General features: G+C 33.4%; 1 protein-coding gene across 4 annotated transcripts; it reads right to left on the bottom strand.

Moving 5' to 3' along the window:
• Positions 1-503: 503 nt before the first annotated feature.
• Positions 504-8281, bottom strand: LOC110108750 (protein IQ-DOMAIN 1). Of its 4 annotated transcripts, none has more exons than XM_020839512.2 (6): positions 8121-8281; positions 7441-7707; positions 7015-7338; positions 4324-4545; positions 1533-1655; positions 504-1435 (listed from the first exon to the last, which is right to left on the bottom strand). In XM_020839512.2, exons 2-6 carry the CDS (start codon positions 7516-7518, stop codon positions 743-745), a joined length of 1440 nt encoding a protein of 479 aa, XP_020695171.1. In that variant the 5' UTR covers positions 7519-7707; positions 8121-8281; the 3' UTR covers positions 504-742. The 4 variants fall into 4 exon arrangements, with proteins under 4 accessions (XP_020695171.1, XP_020695173.1, XP_020695175.1 ...); XM_020839514.2 differs by having other exon boundaries at positions 7441-7559; XM_020839516.2 differs by having other exon boundaries at positions 1533-1652; positions 8121-8277.
• Positions 8282-13768: the final 5487 nt, after the last annotated feature.

Below are 13768 nucleotides of genomic sequence, written 5' to 3'. Positions count from 1 at the left end.
TACCCAAATAACATAATAAACAAGCCTTTATCCCATTCTCGAATATTTATTTCAGAAAAGATATGCTGTAATGAATTATAAATATGTTTCTCAAGACAATTGAAAGAGTCGAGACTCCAACTTAGAAAATTAGAATGATAAAATATTATTTTCTATGAAGGGAAAACAAGTGCAGCTTTTATTTTAAAATTTAGAGTATTATGTTAATTACTATCATGTAATTAAGAAATAATATATATAATAAGACAAACAAAAAGTCTATAACATTTTATTACAACACAGTAAAAGAATATGAGATATCTAGAAAGCTTTTTCAAAACGAATAAAATTCATCATTACTTCTTCCTGACAGCAATGATAGAAAAAAAAAAAAACAGTAAAAAGTATTGACCATTTAGATGATAAAATTTTCATTTTTCTTTCAAAATTATCTTAAAATATCTGTTTTTCAGAAAACATAAAAGAAACTGTAGCTCTGAAAGTAAATTTTTAACAAATGCAACTTCAATAAAGGATTTAGTCGCAGATAGTTCCACTAAAGCCAAAAGATCAATATCTTGTCGTTAAAACACACTCAAATTCTCTCAACACCATCAGCAACAAATTAGTCGGTCATTGTTGCAAACAAAGCTAGAAATTGCAACATATCAACAAACCAATCTCTGAATCTCTATGAACAAAGCTGCTACAATGCACTCAACTCTTATATATATATATATATTGACACCTAGAATTAAAGTTATTACCTGCTCTCCATATTGCTGCCATTACGTTCTGATTTCACAGCAACTGAAGCAGGCACTCTGGTGGGGGCTGAGTGCCGCTTTACTGCAGCAGGTGAGGGAGGGAAAGATAGTCTCTTTTTCACTGAGTTTGCTGAATCTTTACCAGTAGTACTCTCAATCATAATATCACCCAGTAAGCCATGGAACCTGTTCTTTGCCCTGGCTGACTCGGTTGGAGCCATGTAGCTCGGTAGTGGCACTGAATTTGTTGAACTCTCATCATCTCTAAGAGATGATCCAGCTAGGCTATGTCTCCTTGGTCTCTCTGACTGTAAGCTAATCATGCTTTTTGTATCATCTGATGGATGCCAGCAATTTCTAGGACTTGCAGATTTGATCTTGCTGGCCTCTGATATGACTTTGGAGGGGGGTGTTGCTGGTGACTGTCGGCTAGGAGGGCGTGTTGATCGCTGCGGTGTGTTTGGCATCGCTCGGTCAAGAATGCCGTCTCGACAAGAATATGCTTTATTGATCTCTCCTCCATTGAAGCTCTTCATAGAGGCACGGCCGCTGTTCAGCTCTTTGTCTGTTGTGGTGCTCCGGTTCTCCCATGGTCGCGCTGCCATCCAACGCTCAAGCCAGCTCCAGCCCCATTGTGGGTTGTTGGTATCCATGAACGTTGGGTTCACTGACCTTGAAGGGTTCTTCCACTGTATGAACAATTTTAAGAAGTCAAGGCTGGTTAGAAGAGTTTTAGAGTTACCAACAGCTAAATTCAATCACAGAACGGCTGGAAAAGCAAAATACCTGATGACTAAATGCATAAGCCAGTGCTCTTTCTCTTCTCACAAGAGCCTCTTGCTTGCTTAAAAGACTTGCTTCAATTTGTTCTTTGGACTGCATGCTGTCAACCCATTCTTCGCTCATCTGCTACAGGAAATCATAGCAAATCTTAATCATGTTTTCAATGATTTCTTTCCTTCTTCAAAATCAAGCATTCACTGTCAACTAAGATGCATTTCCATGTTTGATATTAGTCTTTTGGATACCACAAACCGGATTTAATATTTTACAAATATATAGAAATTTGTTATGTAGTAAATATTGAGCGTCAATGTTAAGAGCGCATTGGTTTTCGATATTGAGACAGCGTTTGTTGTCGATGTTGAGAAGGTGTTGGACAAAGATGAGATGTCAAATTGTAGGTGTAGAATTTGCTTGCATTGAGCACCAATGTAAAGACAACGTCAAACTTTGATACAGAGATTGTTTTGAAATGTTGATGTTGTAACGACGTCAGACATCGATATTGAGATGACATCGGGCATTGTTGTGAAATCAAAGTTGTAACCCGACAAAGAGAAATGAAAATGAGAGTATTCGATAAATGGGGTATTAAGTGCGGACGATTGATTTGATGTTATAGATAAGAAATAAGAAATTTAATTTTTATATTTTAAATACAAGAAATATATTTTTTAAAAAAATCATAAAATATTTAAGATACGCGTGTCCAATTTGTATTTAATATTTTTTTAATTGGACGTTTTTGGTGTGTCTGACACGTGTCGGAGTGTCGGACGCATGTCGTGTCGGACACTACACACATCTTTGAGGAGAAGTGTTAGTGCATTATAGATTGAAAGTCAATAAAGAGATTTTGAATAATGTTGAGGAGATGATTAAAAAAGGAGTTGAATTTGAAAATATCACAGTTTACTGCCCTGCTTGTTATAAGCAAGGTCATGACATTTCTAACGGTTATTTTACTCATGCTGAACTCGGGAAAATTCAAAAAATTACTAACAAGAAATCAAATGATGAGCAAGGGGAGCCCATGAAGTCTACTCTTGAGTTGGCTAGCTCCTCCAGTGAGGAATAGGCTACTCCTTCCACTCCAGTGCATGCCTTTCAGTCGGTGAAATTTCAAATGATATAGAGGATGTTCAAAGTCTGCTGTTGTAGCAGGATCATTGACCTTCTTGGATTTCTTTCCCAAGTGAGTCACCCTACTAGGACTTACCACTCACCTCTTTTGGATTTATTGGCTCTTATTCTTTGGGTCTATTTATTTGGGTGAGATAGAGGTGGCCATATCCACATCTCTTTTATCTGTTTGTTAAGAGCCTTCTGGTCTTCATTTAAATGGTTATCTATAACTCTTTCTATCTTTTTCTTATTATCGTATTATAAGATAGTTTTTGTTTTAAAAAACACAAATTATTTATAAATCTATAGAATAAAAAACAAACATATAACATAGGTAAATATAAAATTAAACTTTCTTAAGTGAAAAATATCTAAAACACTATACTAATGATGGATGTTAAATTATGTATTTAAATGTGCGTTATCATATATTATAATGCATCTTAAAAAATTAAGATATTGTGTGTCAATAATTTTTTAGTCTAAAAAATATATATTTCTTTAAGTAATATTAATAGACGTCAGATATCTGACAAATACTTATACTCGTCACAAAGGGAATAGGGATTTTTTTTAACTATTTAATTCAAATATGGTTATTGGCATTGGAAGTCTACTGTCATCATCCCTACTAAGGACCATAGTAAAGAAATCATCTAGAATATCAAAATCAAAGTGTGTGAACCTCAATCAAGTTCATATTATTTGATCAAATCAATAGTGTCTATCAGTTTAGTTTAGAGCAGACAAAACAGTTTAGAATAGCCAGGATTATGCAGTTGGATTGGCTAATTCACATGACCAACTAATCAGACCAAAATTTGAAAGAGAATTATATCAAGTTGTGGTCTGAATCATGACTTGCACCTCAAAAGCCCATTTAAATCAACAAAGTGATCAGATACTATGAGAACTCTAGTCAAAATCTTTTTATTAGAATGCCAATGCTTATATGTAAACCATAGAAGCTCATATTCCTATTTTTCCATCTATTTCTTCTTATTATAATTTAATTGTATATATTTTTAATCCAAAATCAGTTAGTAACCTGAAAGAAAAGTGGTTGATTGGATGATTAGAATAACATCACCAATCCAATCCCACACTCCACGATCCAAAAGATGTGCTTCCCTTTATCAATTCTACTTCCTAATCAATAAACCATTCACAACCAGCAACAAATCTAATAATCAGGCAGGATTTCCATACAGTAAATTGTCTATTCTGCTTAATAATCTGCCAATGCAAGTGAAAAGCATTCCTTTTGCAACAACTCTTTGGTGATTGAGATTGGCATTTGCAGTGAAAATAATGGACCATATATAGCCTAGCTCAATTTTTTGAGAAAAAAAATTTCAATTGCTTATTGTGATGCATACATATTCCGATATTCAAGCTAACAATTATCTAGACTATGAAGTGTTCAACTTATCAAAGATATCAAAACTAATCACATTAGGTAGATATCATATGGTTTGAAGTACAGTAATTCTGTCAATGGCAGAAATTAGAATAAGAGCATAACAAAAGACAAAGCTTCTACTTGTAAGATGTACTTATAAGGTTGGTGAAGTAGTGATATCCAGCCTTTTGGAGCAATTATGAGGTAGGTTCAAGCACGATTGATGAAGGAGAGGAAAAGATATGTAGAAAAAGAGAAGTTCCATACCAGTATACTCTCAAGTTCTTTTTCACGTTTTAACAGAAGCTTCTGCTGAAGAGATTGATTCTCCTCTAACATCCTGATCCTCCTTGACCGAATCTGTGATTGGACTCGGGCCAGTGTTTGCATGCAACGTAATGTCGTAGCCGCTTGACGCTTGACAGCATTTCCACGAATGAGTGACTTTAATCTAACCAACCCTTTCAAAGCCCGCAAAGCTCTCCTTGCCTACATTATGTTTGTAAACATATAAACGCATCAATAACCACCAATATTGAGAAGATAAAATAATCTCTTCAATACAAAAATTGTACCAATCTCAGGTTTTAAGTAAAGAAAACTGCGTAAAAACACTATGGATATGTCTGGATGCTAAGAATTTGAGTGAAAGGAAATCTCAAAGGCTTTAAAAGCCTGCGATCCATAATCAATCCACAAAACTGTTTGAATTTCGTTTAATCTTCTTCAACTTCCATCAATACAAACAAGCCCTACAATTTGCTCTTGAAAATAAAATACAAGAAGAGAACATTTGCTCGACCTCTGGAATATGTTTAGGGGTATTTTTGTTAGGTCATACACTTGATCCAAAGTAAAAAAAAAAAAAAAGCATAGAGAAAAACTTTAAGGTGTTTCGTAGGATGGAAAAGTGTCTGATTATTTTTTAGTATTTTCATTTCAAGAGGAGGATTATGTGTTGATAAAGATGAGAGGTTTCCCATGAGAACCCTCAGCAAGTTGAATGCTAGATGAGCAGGGCCTCATAAAATGATTAGAAGGTAAATGAAAATGCTTATGAGGTCGATCTCCATTGATGATTTGATCTCCCTAATTTTTGATGTGGCAGACCGTACCTTATATTGCGATCATGATTCTTCTAGTAATGTTGATTCTCCTGCTTGTAATTTTAATATCGACTTGCAAATATCCATTGATACAGTACGGACTTGTAGATATCAGTGGATGGATCCTTCCCTAAAATCAATTCTAACTCATTATCTTAGATCTCATCATCCCAATTTAACACTCGAGGAGCTTCACTAGCTTTCCTAAGACTTTGCTATAGGAGAAACAGGACTTTCATTAATAAAAAGTGAATTCTCCAAAGCTATGAAGAGCTGATGCAGTGCATCAATCATCATCATCATCAATAATTACATATGTCAAAAAGTCTATATCTCATGTGCTATGAACATGCTTGGGCGTATTTTATTTTTTATGTATTTTTTATTTTAGAACCTGGTATTCTTGGGTATTTTAAGTCTTATTGTATTTTGGCTTGTTTTGTTCAGTTATTGAATTTGCGTCTTATGTTGTAGATCAAATAATTTGTCAATTCATAAATCAAGCATTTGTGGATTTTAGCTTAAGCCAGCCTAACCATTTAACTCATTTTTTCAACCAAAATTGCTCTATTTTGACCACTGTGATCTCCCATTGACAGCCACAACCAAAGTTGATCCCCACAACACTATTTTGACTTGCTGCCTTATCATCCACATCACCAAGAGAGCCCCTCATCACCCTTTCTTCTCTTGTATTGATTACTAGCTTTAAAAATAACTTTTATTAACTAACATATCATGAAAACTGATCTAAGCTACTTGGAAACCATAAGTGATAGTTCAAAATCCACCAAACATGACTCCTTCATTTTCCAAGCAAAAAAATGTGCACCCCTTCCCTTTCCTCTCTTGGATTGATTCTTGTTTAAAGTCTGTACATATATCACTTAGTTTGGAATGAAAAGGATGATGATTGCTGAGTGAAATTGCTCTAGAGTGCTCTTAATACTTATTACGTTTGTGCGCTTTTCATTCTAAGAGAAAGACTTACTGAGATTGTAGTAAGTGCACAATCCTTGAAGAAGAACTTTTAACAAAGGATGACTCAATCGATGACAAATGACTACTTAAAGAGGATAATCATTGATTATTGTAAGCTACATATCTAGAATCTATGCTACTGTAGGATTCTTTTTCATTAGCATTTCATTCTCATTACTTTTTATTTTAGAAGTTTGGTAGTCCATTTTAAATATCATTCTATCTTGCAAAGCACACAAAATTTTTTTTCTTTATGATATGTCTGTACAAATATCATTCTATCTACTTTTCGTTGCATGTGAGGAAACCGCTTGCCGTTTGTTCTGAGGATAGTGTTTTATTTTTAAACTTTGTTTCGTTTCGACTTTGGTTTGTGTTGGTGTTTTGTTTAGATGTCAGCTTTCTAGTTTGAATCGAGTGTTGTTCTTCTAGTCTTAGTGTTCTCCTCTATTGACTCTTTCTTTCTAGTTTGATTGCATCACAAATAGAGCAAATGTGGCAGCCCAAATGGAGCATTCAACCCGTGGTGACTACATAGATAAGGCATTTTATTATATGACGCTAAAAAATTATTTTCGTCATCCTTTGATGTTCAAATAAAGTGCCGAACTATGACAAACCAGTCCAAAGTAGTGGTTCAAGTTGATGGATCTGCCATTAAGAAGGACCCAAATGGCATATATAATGCACAAAGAAGCAAAAAAAAAAAAAAATCTCATTAAAATACAACAAATTTAACAATATAAAGTACCAATAATACAAACTTCTTAAGCATTAAAAAATCTCAAAATAATATATATGATACCACTATTTAGCTAACAGTGTTATTATCAAACATAAAAAGAAAAAAAAAAGACTTGCATTAATGTACCAGATATCCACGAAAAACAGTTTGGATCTTGATAACAGCAACTTCTCTTGAATTTCCATTAAAATTTGCAGAGCTGCTGAAACGAACAACCTCGGCGTCTGCCTGAGTTGCAGCAACTGCAGCCACACTTGCTGTTGTAACAGAGTACACATGTTTTCTCTGTTTTTGCTCTGTTTCTGCCAATTTGATCTCTTCTGACTGCGGCAGTGGATGTACTGGCTGAGGAGATGGCGAAACCACAACTGGAGCAGTATTTTGGGGGGATTTCTCAGAGAAGTATGGATTAGAATGCTTTGATTTCCCCAAACCCAATTTATTTGATTTCTAATAAAAGGAAATTTAAATAAGTTTTGGATTTCTTAATCATCTCAGCGACAATTTATTAATCAAAACAAATTCAATTGAAACAAGAAGAGGAAATCAAACCTCGCCTTTCTTTTCCTTGGATTCGGGACTGAAGATCCTCTTAATTGCGCCGAGAAACTTCTTGCCTCTCTTTCCCATTTCTTCCTCCTCTTCCTCTTACATCATCACTCCACAACCATCTGGAATCAGAATCAATACATCCAAGAAAAAATTGTTGCATCAATCCATGAACAAACGAATCCGCGAGCCTGAAACGCCCATCATCTCAAATTAACCTCTCGAGCCAAAACCCTTCAAAACCCCAAACCGCTAACTCTCAAGATTTCGCTGCAAACAACAGAAAGCGACCTGAAAATTGCGTCTTTATCGGAAAACATAACGCCTCATTAATCACGGAGCAGATCCCACCCCACTTTCCTCGCAGAAAGAGCTCTTTTCAGTAAAGTTTCAATACCCCATCAAAGGGCAAAGAAAACACTGCTCACCTCGATAGTCGAGCGCGCAAAGGAAAATAGAAAAAAAGAAAGCAACATAAAAACATGAAAAAAAATCACATAATGTCAAAACCTCTGCGAATCCAAGCTTTAACTCTCCTTCAAAATAAAAAAATAAAAAACTAAAAAGTTAAAAAAAGTTCAGTACCGATGCCGTTCTTCAAGTTCGGATATATATATATATTTTTTTGGGAAAAAAGTTCGGATCTTTACATAAGGAGAATAACTCTCGTGCTCATTACATACCTGGAGGACAAGAGGGGAGGAGGCGGGGCAAAGAGAAGAACCCTCTATCTTCACTTCCTCCACGGGATTAACGCACAAATGAGCACAGACAAACTGAACAATATTTGGAAAACTGAATAAGATTAAATGATGTGGCGGTAAGTTAAGAGGCATTTAAATATTTTAAAGATCAAAGATGTCATCGATTGTGTCAGAGATGCGATATTAAAGAGGTTGATGAGAGTGGAAAAGGACGGGTGAACTATACTAAGAGCGTGAGCACATTGATTGTTTTCGAGGTGGTGGAGGGGACCATCCGGCGAGCAGGGGAAATTCGGCGGTGGGTTAGTTGAACGGCGTCACTTGCGTCCGGCTAAAGGCTGGCATGTGAGAGGCCAATGGCATTTTGCATGAAAAGTACTTCAAAAAGTTTTATTTTTTTTAACATTAGTCTATTCATTTAATGCAAGTTTGAATTGTAGCCACCTTTTATGACAAAAAATAATGATATTTATCTATTTTCAAGATAATATCATGATTTTATGTAAGTGCTGTTTTGATTTTCAATCAAATAAGATATTAAAGTTTTATTTGGGATATTTTTCTTATTTTTTTAGTTTGAATAAAAAATTTTGTACTAAAAAACTGGTCCAAATGAAGCAGAAGATTCTTGTTCCTTGACTCATGGCAATACGATACAAAGGTTTTATAAATTTGATTTACAGGCTCAAAGGTGGCTCACACAATGGTTTTACCATCCCTAAAAATCAAGGCTGAAGGCACTCTAATCTAAATTTTATTTTTGAAGGACATAGAGCTATTAGAGTCAAAAGCTAATCAAGTGACTACATTATTAAAAAAGGCTATATTTAAGACAAATGTACTCTCCTCATCTTGTCTAATCTTATTCCACCTAACAAGAAGAAAATCCTAGTGAGGTTAGGTGTATGATATCCCACATGAAAGGATCCAACAACTTTTGAGTATAAATTAAACTTCTTAAATAATAGAATGAAGAAGAGCTCACACTCATGAAATGGGAGCATGCCATATTAAGCGGACATCCAATCCAGATGCGCCACGTCACCTGAATACATTGGGTCCCCATGTATTTTGGTGACGTGGCACATCTGGATTGGTGTCCGAACGAATCCGGACACCGAACGTAATAATTTTTCCATATTAAGGGGGGGCACTAGTAAGGGTGGAATCACATTGGCTTCAGAGTGGACAAATGCTCGCCTTCAAAATTTCTTTTTTTCTTAAAAAGATGCTAATATTTAGGAGTTTATCCATCCTCAATTTACCATTTTTCCCAATTCTCACAAAAAAATGCCAAACTCAGCCTCCTACTTCAAATGAATTTGCTAATTAATTAAATAAAATCTCACAACTTTCACACCCTTATATTCTTTGTTGGTATTATCTTACAAATTCTTTCTATTTTAAGTACTAAATATTATTATTATTATTATTATTATTATTATGCAATTACTTTAAAAAATTTACCACGCTATAAAAAGGGGTTGGTTCAACCCTTATCATATTAGTGGCTTTGAGAAGACAATTGAAGCCAACTAGAGTGACTCAAAGAAAAATGTTACAACCAACTAAGCCAATTTGATAAAATGGTTAAGGTCGAAATATAACGAATTCTCTAAAAATATATAAAAAATGGAGGTTAAATAAGAGTAACAACAAAATAGAAATGTCATACCACAATGAATATAAAAAGCTATACATCAGCAAGCAACCACCATCTAGAGAGATGGACTATAATATCCTTGTATATCTATGAAAGCTATTAACACTCCTTAATATATACAATGCACTAGTGATGCTATTAAAGCGAGTTGAGATGCCTGTTAATGCTTTATTAAAATTGAAAATATATCAAGTATAATTCATGGAAAAAGACATGAAGAGACATGAAGTGATTTATTCTAGGAACATCTCAGATATAGTCTTTATTGATGAGGTTCTACACACAAATATAGAATAATTGTCCATTATATATTATAGTTGGTGTGAAAAAGGAAAAAATAAGTATGATCTTGATAGATTCAAGTACATTAGTTAACAAGATGCATATCAAGATGCTAAGATGGTTGGCACAGAATGTATTTAAAATAAGCTTTGACAAAATCATAGTCCATGATAATAGTAAGAATGCTTAAAGAAGTTGTAACAAACCAAAAGTTTAAAATGAATATATATATACCTAAATTTTGAGTTGAGCGTTGCCGCACAGTTCTTGTGAGCACTGTAGCACAATGCTTGAGAGAAAAATAGTGTTAGTTTCCATCACGATATTAATGTCTCTATTCTATAGTACTCTAGAATGCACATACGGTGTTGTGATGTCGAATCGAAGCACCGCAGCATTAATATAAATATCCCTATCATTTTACTCCCTCCTTCACTCTCACATGCAACTTGGCTGGGCAGGAACCGAGAGAGAAGAAGAGAAGGGGGAAAAGGAAAAGAAGGGATACAGAGAAGAGAGAGAAATCATTATGGGCTTTTCTATTAGTCAGTTTTGTTATAAAAGGTAGTCTAATCATTATAAGTGTCTAAACTCTTACTTCTATTATTGATGATTTTGATATTTACGGTTTTATCTCTCATAAAGCTGTTAAAAATATATTATATCATAATTTTATTACTTTTCACCAAATAACTCTGATATGTTATAGATTTGATCATTATGAACAAGTTGATATGTTTTTATTATATTTTCACTGGTTAAATCTATGTGTAAGAATTTCTATGTAAAATGAGTAGAAAAATATATGCTAAAAATAAGTTAAAAAGTGAAGTACTACTATTTGATTCATATGGAGTTGAAGACTAAAATCCCATCTTGAATGTTGTAACTGTGATAAGAATATTAATATAATTATTTTATAGATAATTGATTGACTAAGGTGTTTAAATGAATGATAAGATTGACTGATTGAATAATAAAGACATACTGACTGGTTGATTGATAAAATGAGAAGTGATGTATAATAGGATTGATATATTGACACAGGTGAATATTACAAATAACATATATTGATTCACAAATTTTCTTATATTGTTTACAACATATTATTCCTCTTTTGCTTTACATTAATTTTAGCGGTAAGTTTTTGTTACTTGTTGGGCTATATGCTCATTGTATGACTTTACATGATTTCATGTAAGGAGTCTGCAGGATGATACTAGTTTTGTTTTATTTTTAGCTTATTAGTTTTATGTATATTCTTTTGTAGTATGTGATTGCTATTATACATATTATTTAGTTCATGGTTATAGAATATAAATATTAATAATAATAATGTAATTATATTTTTCCTTCTACATATTTATTTATTTTCATATAATTAATTAGCTATGGATGTCAAATTGATCTAGATGAAAGTTAATGAGTGTGGGTTGTTAATTGAAAATAAATAATATTATGAATTGAGATTAGACAAAAAGAAAAGAGAGAGATAAAATTCTTCAACTAAAGATTCTGGAGCGTTATAGAAGTTTGGGTTACTTACTCTTCCCCTTCAATTCAATTCAAATGGAGGCTAAATTTCATATCCTACATGACTTAAGGGTCATATGTTTGGAGTTGGAAAGGGTTTTGAAAAGTTAATCTTCTTTGGGGAATATGAAATTGACTTTAAATTTGAATTCTGAGATTGAACATCCATCAGAAAAGATATGTTACCCTAAGAGGTAGAAATAAAATTTCAAAACAGGGTCCAGATTTAGAATTGCAAATCCCATCTTGAATGTTGTAACTGGATTTAGAAAAGAATTGCATATGGCCTCGAAGGGTCAATATGAAGTTTAATAAAATTCCTAGCTACTATAATCTAGATGAATTCTTGTTAATTTCATATTCAAAGTTTTATCAACCAATGATATATCTCTCCAAAGAAAGAAAATATTATTCATTATTAATTGATCAAAAATGACGATAATGATCTTTGGTGATTTTGATTTTCCCAAAGAAAATTATTTGAGTTTAAAAAATTGTTTTTGAAAAAGTAGGTGCGGGTTCTAAATCTCCTATCAGAGCAAGCCCTCGTAATTAATTATATCGTCAGAGTCTTGGGTATCCTACAAATATGCTCAATTAAAATAACGATAGAAATTATGTTTAAAGATTTTCTAGAAATGATATCAAAGGAAGTGAATTTTGGAATTTTAATAAGGACTGGATCAAGTTGGAGCACTTATTTCTAGAGTTAATGGAGGAGAGATAGGAGACACTTTGAGATTCTATAACAATTTAGAAACAACCCAACCTAAGCTAAGTGTTGGACTTTAAGTTTTAGATTGTGAGAATATTTGATTTAAGTTTATTGTATCATTAGAAAATTGGGATTATACTCCCATAGGTTAGGGTCATATAATTTATAATTTGCCCCTGATCCTAAATCTATTTGGGTATCGAACGATGGTTGCCCGAACCTAACTAATGTAGTGCAAAATATGGACTTATTCCAGCCTAGATTAGGGAGTCAGCTAACCGCCTAGTCGATTTAAAATCTATGAGTCCGGATTTTATTAAAGAGTGACAGGGATGTTATTATTAAAGTTTTTTTTAGAATTGAGACTGATGTGTAAAGCGGGTCCTAATTGGTCTCTTGACATATATAGGGTAAAAATGCTTGAATCTAATGTAATTAGCATGTTAGACTCAATTAAATATAATGCATGCTGATCGACTCAATTAAATACATAAAATATGTATAAAGCAATTTTAAAAAAAGGCTTAAAAATCATTTTTCTCTAGAGATTGCACAACATCCTCTAGACAAATTTGTTAGAAACCTTGAAAGATTTGCACCATCAAAAACTAAGTGGTTTGCTAGAACTCGTAGGCAACGAGGTGCCAAATAAGGAAGAGAAGGTAAAATATACTTATATTGACTCCCGACAGTCCCATGATTACTTATTAGATCTTTAGAGTTTTTATGTTGGCCTAAAAATTTTGTTTAAATTTAAGTAAATTTTTTTTTTAGCGTACCCTCGCGAGCCTCCATGTATCAAGGCTAAATTAAAAACAACATGTAGATCGCTATGTAGCTGATGGCTGTGTAGTTGGGGTAGATCCTAAGCTTGGTAATTTGTTAAAGTAGCCAAATATTTTGGTTTGTTAAAGGTCGAAGGGGGAAATTTGGTTAGAGTTTGAGTATTAATGTATTAAGGCTTATTTTAAATAAGTTTTAATGGTTAAATGTTTTGATTAGTTGAAAATTAGGGGTTGATATATTTTAATTAATTTAGTTAATTGTTCATTTTAAAGATTAATTTAATTTGCCATCAACTAGTTTGTGGCATTGTAACATCATACTCGAGAATGAAGCTTCCTTAGGACACTTATCCCCACAGCCAGAGGTAGTCCGTCCTAAAAACCTAGTTGATATAATTGAATTAATAATTTTAATTTGGTTAAGTAATTAAGAGTCACTTAATTTTAAGGTCATACACTCCGTTGAATTCATTTGTGACGTTGTTATAGTGGGCTCAGGAAACAGGGCCTTCTTAGGATACATAGTCCCACAGCTCAAAGTAGTCCATCATAAAAAAGCCTCATCTTTAGAGTGCTTGTTGTGTATTAAAATGTTAGTTAACTGATTTTATTAATCAAGTTATAGTCTTTTTGGGATTTTAACCAATTA

Source organism: Dendrobium catenatum, unplaced genomic scaffold (genome assembly GCF_001605985.2).
Source record: "Dendrobium catenatum unplaced genomic scaffold, ASM160598v2 fragScaff_scaffold_1481, whole genome shotgun sequence".
Classification (NCBI taxonomy): Eukaryota; Viridiplantae; Streptophyta; class Magnoliopsida; order Asparagales; family Orchidaceae; genus Dendrobium; species Dendrobium catenatum.
The sequence above is the reverse complement of the archived record's forward strand: the minus strand, read 5'-3'. Positions and strand labels throughout refer to the sequence as shown.